General features: G+C 35.7%; 1 protein-coding gene across 1 annotated transcript in view; it reads left to right on the top strand.

The window, feature by feature from the left end:
* Positions 1 to 13,061, top strand: part of STK31 (serine/threonine kinase 31) — a gene marked incomplete at both ends in the record, with an annotated part of 83,265 nt that overhangs the window by 21,107 nt on the left and 49,097 nt on the right. The window contains 4 exons of the mRNA XM_081283282.1: positions 68 to 426; positions 1,631 to 1,805; positions 3,888 to 4,003; positions 6,503 to 6,662. Of these exons, the coding sequence (XP_081139408.1) occupies positions 68 to 426; positions 1,631 to 1,805; positions 3,888 to 4,003; positions 6,503 to 6,662 (810 nt within the window). The remainder of the gene's footprint in view (positions 1 to 67; positions 427 to 1,630; positions 1,806 to 3,887; positions 4,004 to 6,502; positions 6,663 to 13,061) is intronic.

Raw genomic sequence — 13,061 nt, 5'->3', positions numbered from 1 at the left:
TGGTAGAAAGAAAAGTGAAGAGAAATGTGATATAGCTGGTTTATGTCTTCTTTCTTGTCTTTCTTAGGGCAGAACCTTTTTGGGGAGCTTGATTTTTGAAAAGGAAATAAAAATGAGAATTAAAGCAACCTATCAAGATGGAACAGTTATTGCTCAGGCTGAGTATGGCAGTGTTGATATAGGGGAAGAGGTGGCTAAGAAAGGATTTGCAGAAAAATGCAAACTCTCTTCCAGCCCTAATGCCTGTGAGGAAAAAAAATCGGATCCTAGTCAACTTGCTCTGAGGAATCTCAAGAACCCCATTCCCTTGTGGGGGCACAGATCAAACCAGTCAACCTTCAGGAGGCCAAAGGGACGTTTAAATGGAAGGCTGACTCTTGATCTGAAGAATGAAAATGATGCGGGAAATCCTGTGACATTTCCAAAGTAAGAGTGTGGTGGGGTTTTTAGTTTTAACTAAGTTCAAATTTATGGTAGTGGCCCTTGTAGAAGTTAATGCTCATGCTTTTGGAATCCTTCACTATGTCAGTGATTTTTGAGGAGCAGTTTTGGTAATTTATATTTTTCTCAAATACCTGCTCTCTTCTTTAACAGAATGTTTTCATTCAGAGGGATTTGAAAGAAAAATAATTCCTGGATTTTTGAAAATTCACGTACCAACTTTCATGCCAACTCTTTTGAATGCTTTTATCAAAAATAAAAATCTACCCCTAAGTGGGAATTATTGATGCAAAGCCAAGTTTCAAATAATATTTGAAGTTGTATCTAGGGGTATAGCTCTACTGTAGTAGAGCCTGAACTAGCATTGCACGAGGCCCTGGGCTCATTTTCCAGTGTGTATGTTGTGGGAGAAGAGTGGGGCTCGGATGATGGGTGGTGGGGAAAGAAAGAAGAGAAAGAAAGAAAAGCTTTGGTGTTTTTTCCTATAGCTATAATAATATTTGAATGAGTTTCTTTGTTCTTCCTATGAAAACTTATTATGATGGAATTTGATTATTCCAAAAGGAATTCAATTTTTAAAAAGTATTTTAAATTAATAAAACAGTAATTGTACATATTTATGGGGTTCACTGTGATATTTCATTATATTACAATGCACAATATTAATAAGCAGATCAGGGGAATTGGCATATATCTGCCAACTTAAACATATATTTAGGATTTCCTTTTTTAGGTAATTTTGAATCATCAACTTGAAGCAAAAAACTAAGATTTGATATTTATATATAGCAAATATCTGCATTGTGAGCCAAACCTTAATGGCAGGTTTTGGGTGACATAGCTATTTGATGGGATCTTACAAGTGTTTTAGGAGCTGAATTATCAAATAGGGTGGGGACACAATTGTGAGAAAGATTTGTGAGAAATGTGATTTACTTTGTTTTTTTCAGTTGATTGTGCTAATGAGGAATCTGGAATATAGGATAGTTGGAGGTACTGTTTTTGAATCATGACTCAGTTGTAAAATCTAATTTGCATTAAATTAAAAATTTTAAATGTTGAATGAGATAAAGATTTTAGTTTCCAAAGCTAACTCTACAATTATAAAAATCCAAGGTAATTTTGATTTGTGAACATTGTCAGCCTTATACGGTATATCTTTAAAAATGAATGTATTTGTTTTTAATAGGGAAAGTTTGGCTGTTGGTGACTTTAATTTAGGGTCTAATGTCAGCCTGGCAAAAATTAAGCAGGACCAGAAACTGATTGAAGAGAATGAAAAACTAAAGACGGAGAAGGAGGCTCTTCTGGAAAGTTATAAGGCATTAGAATTGAAAGTAGAACAGATTTCCCAGGAGCTGCAGGTATGTTTAATAGCTTAAGTTGTAAAGAATGTTCAACCAAGAAATGTGTACATTGATTTGCTCTTACAGAAGGGGAACTCTTCTTTCCACTCCCCAATTTATTTTCTCCTTTCCTTATATCTGTTTATAGATGAAAAATTTTTCTTACATTTTAAATTAATAATGTGTGGATTTCATTGGATGTTTGAAATTGAATTTCTCATTTATATTTTATGTTATTTTGTTGTGGGGGGAGTGGTGCCAGGGATTGATCTCAGGGGCACTTTAACTGTTGAGCTGTATCCCCAGACCTTTTTATTTTTATTTTTTAAAACATTTTCAGTTGTACATGGACACAATACACTTATATATTAATTTTTTTTATGTGGTACTGAGGATTGAACCCAGTGCCTCACACGTGGTAGGCAAGTGCTTTACCATTGTGCTACAATTTCAGCCCCCTAGACCTTTTTTAAAAAAAATTATTTTGAGATGAAATCTCACTCATTTTTCTAGGGTCTAGCTAAGTTGTTGAGGCTCGTTTGAGCTTGCAATCCTCCTGCTTCAGCCTCCTCAGTTGTTGGAATTCACCACACCCAGTCCCTTTTATGTTCTTTAAAGAACTTTTAGCTAGCTGGGAGCATACCTGTAATCCCAGCGTCTCAGGAGGCTGTGGCAGGAGGATCACCAGTTGAAAGCCAGCCTTAGCAAAAGCAAGGTGCTAAGGAACTCAGTGAGAGTCCTTCAATAAAATGCAAAATTGGGCTGGGGATGTGGCTCAAGGGGTAGCGCGCTCGCCTGGCATGCGTGCGGCCCGGGTTTGATCCTCAGCACCACATACCAATGTTGTGTCCGCCGAGAACTAAAAAATAAAAAAATATTAAAAAAAAAATAAAAAATAAAATGCAAAATAGGGCTTGGGATGTGGCTCAGTGGGTGAGTGTCCCTGAGTTCAATTCGTGGTACCCCTCCCCCCCAAAACAAAAAAACATTTAGCTATGGAAAATTTAAACATTCCAGAAGGAGAAAGATTAAATAATTAATCCTCATGTACTCAGTATCAGTTTTTATGATCATGGGTGGTCTAGTCTTAGTTAAATCTGTCCTTTGTGTATTATTTTAAAACAAATCTCATTTGTAGAATTTCATATTGTTTACTATGCATACAATGCTAATAGGAAAGGACTTCAAAAGGAATGGGTGGGGCAGGGCTTGTGGCTTAGCAGTAGAGTGCCTTCCTAGCATGTGTGGGGCGCTGGGTTCCATACTCAGCACCACATAAAAATAAATTAAGATAAAGGTCCATCAACATCTAGTGTCCAACTACAACTAAAAATAATAATAATAATAAAAAAAAGAACTTGGTGCTGGTGTAGCTCATTGAGTGCATGCTTAGAAGTGCAAAGCTCTGGGTTTAACTTCTAGCCCCAAACAAACCCCCCCAAACAAAAAACAACCAGATCATACCATAATACTATTCATACTGAAACTAAGTAGTACTTGCTTAATATAATTTAAAATTCAGACAACGTTCTGATTTTTTTTATCTTGCTCCATGAAAGTCCTTTTACAGATTCATTTCTTCCAGTCTGAATTCCCTCTAGTTAGGCCTATATATTGCATTTTGGTTGGTGTATCTCTTGAATTACTTAATCTGCACTTCTGATTTCTTTATATATTTCCTTTTTATGGTAGTTAGGCTTCAAGTTAGGCTCAGTTTCAGGTCCATTCTCCCTCGAAATCTCCCAAGCTGTGTGAGGCTGGGATTGTGGCTCAGTAGCAGAGCGCTTGCCTCACAGTGTGAGGCACTGGGTTCAATCCTGAGCACCACATAAAAATAAATAAAATAAAGGTATTGTGTCCCTCTATACTAAAAAAAAAAAATATTAAAAAAAAGAGTAACTGTGGTTTTCAAATGTTAATGTGTTGTTCTAGGATCAGTGGTCCAATTCTCTGACACCAGCTGGGTGCTCAACAATTCAACTCATTTTGACACAAACATTATTTAACTTTAAATTACACCTGAAAAAAATCATTTAAATAATGGCAGAAATACAGTTTCCTATTTGAGTTTCACTAGCATGTGTGTGTTCTTTGTTTCAGCAAGAGAAAGCAGCTACCCTGGATTTGACTAAACATTTAGAAAGTACTCTAAAGACTCGTGTAGGTGCCAGAATGAAAAATCTGGCAGCTAAGGTGGAAAAATTGAAAGAAATTAGGTATGTAAAAGCATATTTTTGAGAAGGAAGGATAATTTAAAATAATTACCAATTAAATGGGATTTTAAAAATGCCTACTATTTTGGTTTGAAATTTAATGTTTGTATTTTTATGACTTTAAAGAGAAACTAAAAATAGTTATTCCTGAGAGTAATTTTTATAGTCTTTGTTGTTAGTTTTCTATTGTCACTACTTGAAACTTTAGTGTCCTAAGGCCACCTCTGAGAGTGAAATTAAAAAAACAAAAGACAGGTGTCACAAACCTATAATCCCAGTAGTTTGGGAGGCTGAGGCAGGAGAATTGTAAATTCAAAGCCAGCCTTAGCAAGACCCTGTCTCAAAAAGTAAGAAAAAAGGGCTGGGGATGTGGTTCAATGGTTAAGCACCCTTGGTTCAATTCCCAGCATTAAAAGGAAGACAAAAAACTAACCAACCCAGCAAAACCCCCAAACACAACTTCTAAGAGGTAGTTTGATGGAAAACTACCATGTCATTGTTTTGCTTGGGGTTATTTTTATTTATTTATTTATTTTTGAGAATACTGAAACTAAAGGCTTCAGGAATCTAAATTACTTCACTGTGCTCTGTCTAAATAAAAAATATATTATTTACAAAGTGATCTTCATAGAGTTGGAAGCAATGAGTTCACAAATCTTATGTTGAGTTTATTCAGTATTTCTTAAAAGTCTGCATTAAAATTATGTAGGTTTTTGGCACTGCTTCATGATGCCAGCAATTGGCAGCATCCTAGAGTGTCTCCTTTAGATTTCTTTTTATGTTCCAGGTATAGTTTTTATGCTTTGTTAAACCCCATTGCCTCCTTTCTGCTACAAAAGCAGTGTTTTAATAGTTTTTTTGGTTCATTTGATTCGTGGCTTTTTTTTCCTTAAGTAGAAACAAGTTGTTGTTTTTTAATTAGTATTCTGGGAGGAAATAAAATGTATAATAAATATAGATTAATAAAAATAGATTTATGGGGGCTTACTTAGCATATTCAAGGCCCTGGGTTCCATCTTTAATACCACATAAAAATAAATAAAACAAAGTTACTGTGTCTAACTACAACTAAAAAGTAAATATTAAAAAAAAATAGAATTATGTAAGTATTTTAGTCAGATTTTTTGCTGATGTGACAAAAAGCCTTGACAAGAACAGTTTTAGAGAAGGAAAAGTTTATTTGGGGCTCATGATTTCAGAGGTCTCAGTTCACAGATGGCTGACTTTTGTTCCCCTTGTTCTGAGGTTAGGCAGAAGTTCATGGTGGAAAAGTGAGGTGGAGGAAAGCAACTGGGAGCATGGTACCAGGAAGCAGAGAGGGCAAGCTCCACTCTCCAAGGATGAAATCTGTACCCCAAAGACACCCCTGACTCCATAACCCATCTCCTCTAGCCACACCCTACTTGCCTATAATTATCATCCAGTTAATCCCTATTATGGGGGATTAATACACTCATTAGGTTAAGTGAAAGTTCATTTCACTCTGAACTTCCATGCATTGTCTCACACATGAGCTTTTGGGGGACTCCCTCATATCTAAACCATAACAGTAGGTATTTTATCTTAACAGAGTGTTGCATTATTGTTCGTTAAGGTTGTTAAATTGTCAGTTTGAATAAAATAGTTCTTAACACAGACTCTTTTCATCCTGTACACTGTACTTAAAACCAGTAATTCACTTTCTCCTGCACTTTGATACCCTGAGATGTTTCCCTGAATAAATATTTTGTTAGTTTTCTCCCCCTCAATGGAATTTTCTTTCTTTTTTTTTTCAGTATAAATCTATCACTTGGCATGTGGTGTGTTTTTTAAAAGTTTGAGCAACTTGGTCCCTTTAGAGCCTAATGAATTTTTGATATACTACCAAAAACCAAGTGGCCATTCTGACAAAGCTTAAGACAAGATTTTGGGCCAAAATGACAATATGCTTTAATCTATGTTTGAGGGAACAATGTCCTATTAGAATGGTGGCAGTCTGCTTGGAAGCTAGGGAAAAAAAAGTGAATGGATCTTGTTAGTTTTTCTAATTAGCCTGCCTCTCTTTTCTTTTTTTGGAGATTGTATTTTTTTTTTTTTGAGGTTGTATTTTTTAACTCTTCAAATGCTAGTCTGTTTGTAAGGGTACCGGGACTATCCTAGTTTTGCTAAACTAGATTGGCTGTGTCTAAAATTTTCAGAGAAGTTCTTACAAATATGATTATAGATCAGAAATTCAAAGTTCATTTGACATTTGTGAATACACCACCAGTGAAACTTCACATCATGTACAATCACAAGAATGGATCCTAACTAGAATCAGTTATACTCTGTGTATGTGTAATATATCAAAATACCCTCTATTGTCATGTATATCTAAAAATAACAAATACAAAAATTTTTAAAAAGACATCTCTTTATAGCCAGTAAGGTAATAGTAACTTTTAGACCAGTAATATGTAAGTTTTTCTTATGCTAATTTTCTGACTTCTTGATCTTATCTTTTTTGCTGTTTTAAAAAAATAGACGTGTCAACATCAGTGTTCGTTTTGGAAATGACCTTTCAGATGCTATACAAGTGTTGGATGAAGGGTGTATTACTACTCTAGCTTCTTTGAATGAATTGGAGAAAATTTGGGCAGAATACAGTCTGGCTCAGGAGAAGATCCAAAGTTGTTATAATGTGGTGGGTTGAGAATTTTTCTCTTTTATATTTTTTAATCAGTTGAACATGAAGGCATACTATCTTTTGAGAAAGCAGAGATGGACGGCGGCTATTGCAATATTTGCATAAACTAAATGCTTTATTCACATTTTAAATACATACTTTATATAATCAAATGGTTAATGTGAAAATGCTACAAAAGTATTGCCTTATAAGAAAGATAATTGGTGATTGTAGATAAATGGTTAATAGAAGATTAAATGGTTAATAGAAGATTAACTCTTCTCTGTTCTCTTGGAAATCTGATAAAATAGTTCACCTGTATTACTGGACAAAATTATCTATAGTAACTGTAAGTCCTGATTGTATCTGGACTAGGAACGATTATCAACTACAAATTCTTTTTGTTTTTTATCCTTTGATACTGGAGATTGGACTCAGGAATGCTTTACTACTGAGCTACATCCGCCAGTCTTTAAATTTTTATTTTGAGAAACAGTCTTGCTAAATTGTTTTCTTCTTATTACATATATACAGCACAGTTTTTCATATCTCTGGTTGTATATGAAGTATGTTGACACCAATTCGTGTCTTCATACATGTACTTTGGGTGATGATATCCATCACATTCCACCATCCTTGCTAACCCCCTGTCCCATCCCTTTCCCTCCCACCCTTCCGCCCTATCTAGAGTTGGTCTATACTTCCCATGCTCCCCCTCCCTACCCCACTGTGAGTCAGCCTCCTTATATCAGAGAAAACATTTGGCATTTGTTTTTTTGGGATTGGCTAACTTCACTTAGCATTATCTTCTCCAATGCCATAGTCTCCTTAAATTGTTTAGGATTTCACTAAGTTGCTGAGTTTGGCCTTGAACTTGTGATCCTCCTGCCTCAGCCACTTCTGAGGCTGGGATTATAGGAGTATGCCAGCAGCCAGCCTCAACTACAGATTCTTGATGGGGATTATTGCATTTGGGTGTGTCTTTCAAGGGACTCTGGGAAGCTCAACTTGTGGAGTTATTATAATAATTATGAACTTTTGAGGGACTCATAGGAGCCTTGTGAACTAGGATAACTTTCATACATGCTCATGTGGATCTTGTCTTCTAGTATAAGTAGTGTTTTAGATTCTTCCATGTTATTAAATACTATGTAAGCCATCTAATGTTGAGAGGTAGTTTGTGAGTGGGGAAGGTATGAAGACTGAAATACTTCATGTAAATTAAATTTTTTTTTGTAGTTGTAGATGGGCAGAATGCCTTTATTTTGTTTATTTTTATGTGGTGCTGAGGATTGAACTCACTGCCTCACACATGCTAGGCAAACACTCCGCCACTGAGCTACAGCCCCAGCCCTCATGTGCATTTTTTTATTAGCTTAAGTACAAGTCTATTTATTTACTATTTCAGTTTTCTTTAGTTTATTGTATTGAATGAAAATGAACACCTTTTTTTCTTGTAAAGATATTTCCCATAACCATTAAAGCTGTCTGTAACACCTATGAGCTTTTTGTTGTCATTGGACTTGTTCCATCTTAAGTATTGGTTGTTTCTGCCTCTGGTTATACTCTGAACATCTTACTCATTATTTATACCTAGGTTGACCAATTGGCAACCCAATTGGCTTTAAATAAAAAGTGTGAACAGGATAACTAGGCCTTTGGAAATGCCAGGAATGTTTAGTTTGGAGAAAGGATTGGATTTGGGTAATGGGTCATTTATTACTATAAAAATAAAAATATCAAAATCAGTAATTTTTGAATCTCTGTAAAGTATAGGCAATGTTGTAGGTATTTTATAAACCTCCATATCTTTTTTTTATTGGTTGTTCACAACATTACAAAGCTCTTGACATATCATATTTCATACATTAGATTGAAGTGGGTTATGAACCCCCAATTTTACCCCAAATGCAGATTGCAGAATCACGTCGGTTACACATCCACAATTTTACATAATGCCCTATTAGTAATTGTTGTATTCTGCTACCTTTTCTATCCCCTACTATCCCCCCTCCCCTCCCCTCCCATCTTCTCTCTCTACCCCATCTACTGTAATTCAGTTCTCTCCTTGTTTATTTTCCCATTCCCTCACAACCTCTTATATGTAATTTTATGTAGCAATGAGGGTCTCCCTTCATTTCCATACAATTTCCCTTTTCTCTCCCTTTCCCTCCCATCTCATGTCTCTGTTTAATGTTAATCTTTTCTTCCTGCTCTTCCTCCCTGCTCTGTTCATAGTTGCTCTCATTATATCAAAGAAGACATTTGGTATTTGTTTTTTAGGGATTGGCTAGCTTCACTAAGCATAATCTGCTCTAGTGCCATCCATTTCCCTGCAAATTCTATGATTTTGTCATTTTTTATTGCTGCATAGTACTCCATTGTGTATAGATGCCACATTTTTTTTATCCATTCATCTATTGAAGGGCATCTGGGTTGGTTCCACAGTCTAGCTATTGTGAATTGTGCTGCTATGAACATCGATGTGGCAGTATCCCTGTAGCATGCTCTTTTAAGGTCTTCAGGGAATAGTCCGAGAAGGGCAATAGCAGGGTCAAATGGTGGTTCCATTCTCATCTTTCCCAGGAATCTCCAAACTGCTTTCCAAATTGGCTGCACCAATTTGCAGTCCCACCAGCAATGTACAAGTGTACCCTTTTCTCCACATCCTCGCCAGCACTTGTTGTTGTTTGACTTCATAGTGGCTGCCAATCTTACTGGAGTGAGATGGTATCTTAGGGTGGTTTTGATTTGCATTTCTCTGACTGCTAGAGATGGTGAGCATTTTTTCATGTACTTGTTGATTGATTGTATATCCTCCTCTGAGAAGTGTCTGTTCAGGTCCTTGGCCCATTTGTTGATTGGGTTATTTGTTATCTTATTGTCTAATTTTTTGAGTTCTTTGTATACTCTGGATATTAGGGCTCTATCTGAAGTGTGAGGCGTAAAAATTTGTTCCCAGGATGTAGGCTCCCTATTTACCTCTCTTATTGTTTCTCTTGCTGAGAAAAAACTTTTTAGTTTAAGTAAGTCCCATTTGTTGATTCTTGTTATTAACTCTTGTGCTATGGGTGTCCTATTAAGGAATTTGGAGCCCGACCCCACAATATGTAGATCGGAGCCAACTTTTTCTTCTATCAGGCGCACCATCTCTGATTTGATATCAAGCTCCTTGATCCATTTTGAGTTAACTTTTGTGCATGGCGAGAGAAAGGGATTCAGTTTCATTTTGTTGCATATGGATTTCCAGTTTTCCCAACACCATTTGTTGAAGATGCTATCCTTCCTCCATTGCATGCTTTTAGCCCCTTTATCAAATATAAGATAGTTGTAACTTTGTGGATTAGTCTCTGTGTCCTCTATTCTATACCATTGGTCCACCCGCCTGTTTTGGTACCAGTACCATGCTGTTTTTGTCACTATTGCTCTGTAATATAGTTTGAAATCTGGTATCGCTATACCGCCTGATTCACACTTCCTGCTTAAAATTGCTTTTGCTATTCTGGGTCTTTTATTTTTCCATATGAATTTCATGATTGCTTTATCTATTTCTACAAGAAATGCCGTTGGGATTTTGATTGGCATTGCATTAAACCTATAGAGAACTTTTGGTAATATCGCCATTTTGATGATGTTAGTTCTGCCTATCCATGAACAGGGTATATTTTTCCATCTTATAAGATCTTCTTCTACTTCTCTCTTTAGGATTCTGTAGTTTTCATTGTATAAATCTTTCACCTCTTTTGTTGATTCCCAAGTATTTTATTTTTTTGGAGGATATTGTGAATGGAGTGTTTTTCCTCATTTCCGTTTCAGAAGTTTTGTCGCTGATATACAGAAATGCCTTTGATTTATGCGTGTTGATTTTATATCCTGCCACTTTGCTGAATTCATTTATTAGTTCTAGTAGTTTCTTTGCAGACCCTTTTGGGTCTTCTAGGTATAGAATCATGTCATCTGCAAATAGTGATAATTTAAGTTCTTCTTTTCCTATTTTTATGCCTTTAATTTCTTTCGTCTGTCTAATTGCTCTGGCCAGTGTTTCGAGGACTATATTGAATAGAAGTGGTGATAGAGGGCATCCCTGTCTTGTTCCAGATTTTAGAGGGAATGCCTTTAACTTTTGTCCATTCAGAATGATGCTAGCCTGAGGCTTAGCATAGATAGCTTTTACAATGTCGAGGAAAGTTCCTGTTATCCCTAGTTTTTCTAATGTTTTGAACATAAAGGGATGCTGTACTTTGTTGAATGCTTTCTCTGCATCTATCGAGATGATCATATGGTTCTTATCTTTAAGTCTATTGATGTGGTGAATAACATTTATTGATTTCCGTATATTGAACCATCCTTGCATCCCAGGGATGAATCCTACTTGATCATGGTGCACATTTTTTTTGATATGTTTTTGTATTCAATTCGCCAGAATTTTATTGAGGATTTTTGCATATAGGTTCATTAGAGATATTGGTCTGTAGTTTTCTTTCTTTGAGGTGTCTTTGTCTGTTTTCGGAATCAGGGTGATGTTGGCCTCATAGAATGAATTTGGAAGAGCTCCCTCTTTTTCTATTTCCTGAAATAACTTGAAAAGTATTGGTGTTAATTCTTCTTTAAAGGTTTTGTAAAACTCCGCTGTATACCCATCCGGTCCTGGGCCTTTCTTGGTTGGTAGTCTTTTGATTGCTTCTTCAATTTCATCCATTGATATTGGTCTGTTCAAATTGTTTGTATCCTCCTGACTCAGTCTGGGCAAATCATATGACTTAAGAAATTTATCGATGTCTTCACTATCTTCTATTTTATTGGAATATAGGTTTTCAAAATAATTTCTAATTGTCTTCTGTATTTCTGTAGCATCTGTTGTGATATTGCCTTTTTCATCCCGTATGTTAGTAATTTGAGTTCTCTCTCTTCTTCTCTTCGTTAGCATGGCTAAAGGTCTGTCGATCTTATTTATTTTTTCGAAGAACCAACTTTTAGTTTTGTTAATTTTTTCAGTAGTTTCTTTTGTTTCAATTTCATTGATTTCCGCCCTGATTTTAATTATTTCTTGCCTTCTGCTACATTTGCTGTTGTTTTGCTCTTCCTTTTCTAGGGCTTTGAGATGAAGTGTGAGCTCATTTATTTGTTGGTTTTTCCTTTTTTTGAGGAATGACCTCCAGGCGATGAATTTCCCTCTTAAAACTGCTTTCATTGTGTCCCATAGATTCCGATATGTTGTGTCTGTATTTTCATTTATCTGTAAGAATTTTTTGATTTCCTCCCTTTATGTCTTCTGTAACCCATTGATCATTCAGTAACATATTGTTCATTTTCCATGTGATGTAGGATTTTTCCTTCCTTCTTTTATCATTGATTTCCATTTTCATTCCATTATGATCAGATAAAATGCATGGTATTATCTCCACCCCTTTATATTTACTGAGGGTTGCCCTATGGCATAATATATGGTCTATTTTTGAGAAGGATCCATGTGCTACTGAGAAAAAAGTGTATCCATTTGATGATGGTTGATATATTCTATATATGTCAGTTAAGTCTAGGTTATTGATTGTGGTATTGAGTTCTATAGTTTCTTTATTCAACTTTTGTTTGGAGGATCTGTCAAATGGTGAGAGAGGTGTGTTGAAGTCACCCATAATTATTGTGTTGTGGTCTATTTGATTCTTGAACTTGAGGAGAATTTGTTTTATGAATGTCGCAGCACCATTATTTGGTGCATAAATATTGATAATTGTTATGTCTTGTTGGTGAATGGTTCCTTTTAACAGTATATAATGTCCTTCTTTATCCCTTTTGATTAACTTAGTCTTGAAGTCGATTTTATTCGATATGAGGATGGCCACTCCTGCTTGCTCACGAGGACCGTGTGCATGGTATATTTTTTCCCATCCTTTCACCTTTAGCCTGTGTATGTCTTTTCCAATCAGATGTGTCTCCTGGAGGCAGCATATTGTTGGATTTGTTTTTTTAATCCATGATACCAGCCTATGTCGCTTTATTGGAGAGTTTAAGCCATTAACATTTAGAGTTACTATTGATATATGGTTTGTACTTCCATCCATGTTTGATTATTTATCCTTTTTTTAAAAAATTTAGTTTGTTTCTCCATGATTATCTTTCCCCTCGCCCTCTGTCTTTACCGAGGCACTTCCTACTGATGGTTTTGGTTATTGTTTTTCATTTCTTCCTCGTGTAGTGTTTTGCTCAAAATGCTTTGCAGTGCTGGTTTTCTGGCTGCAAATTCTTTTAACTTTTGTTTATCATGAAAGATTTTTATTTCGTTGTCGTACCTGAAGCTTAATTTTGCTGGATACAGAATTCTTGGTTGGCATCCATTGTCTTTCAGTTTTTGAAATACGTTGTTCCATGACCTTCTTGCTTTCAGTGTCTGTGATGAAAAATCCATTGTTAACCTTA

The sequence above is a fragment of the Spermophilus citellus genome, assembly GCF_964194105.1.
Source record: "Spermophilus citellus genome assembly, chromosome: 3".
Classification (NCBI taxonomy): domain Eukaryota; kingdom Metazoa; phylum Chordata; class Mammalia; order Rodentia; family Sciuridae; genus Spermophilus; species Spermophilus citellus.
Note: the sequence above shows the minus strand (reverse complement) of the source record. Positions and strands in the feature narration are given on the sequence as shown.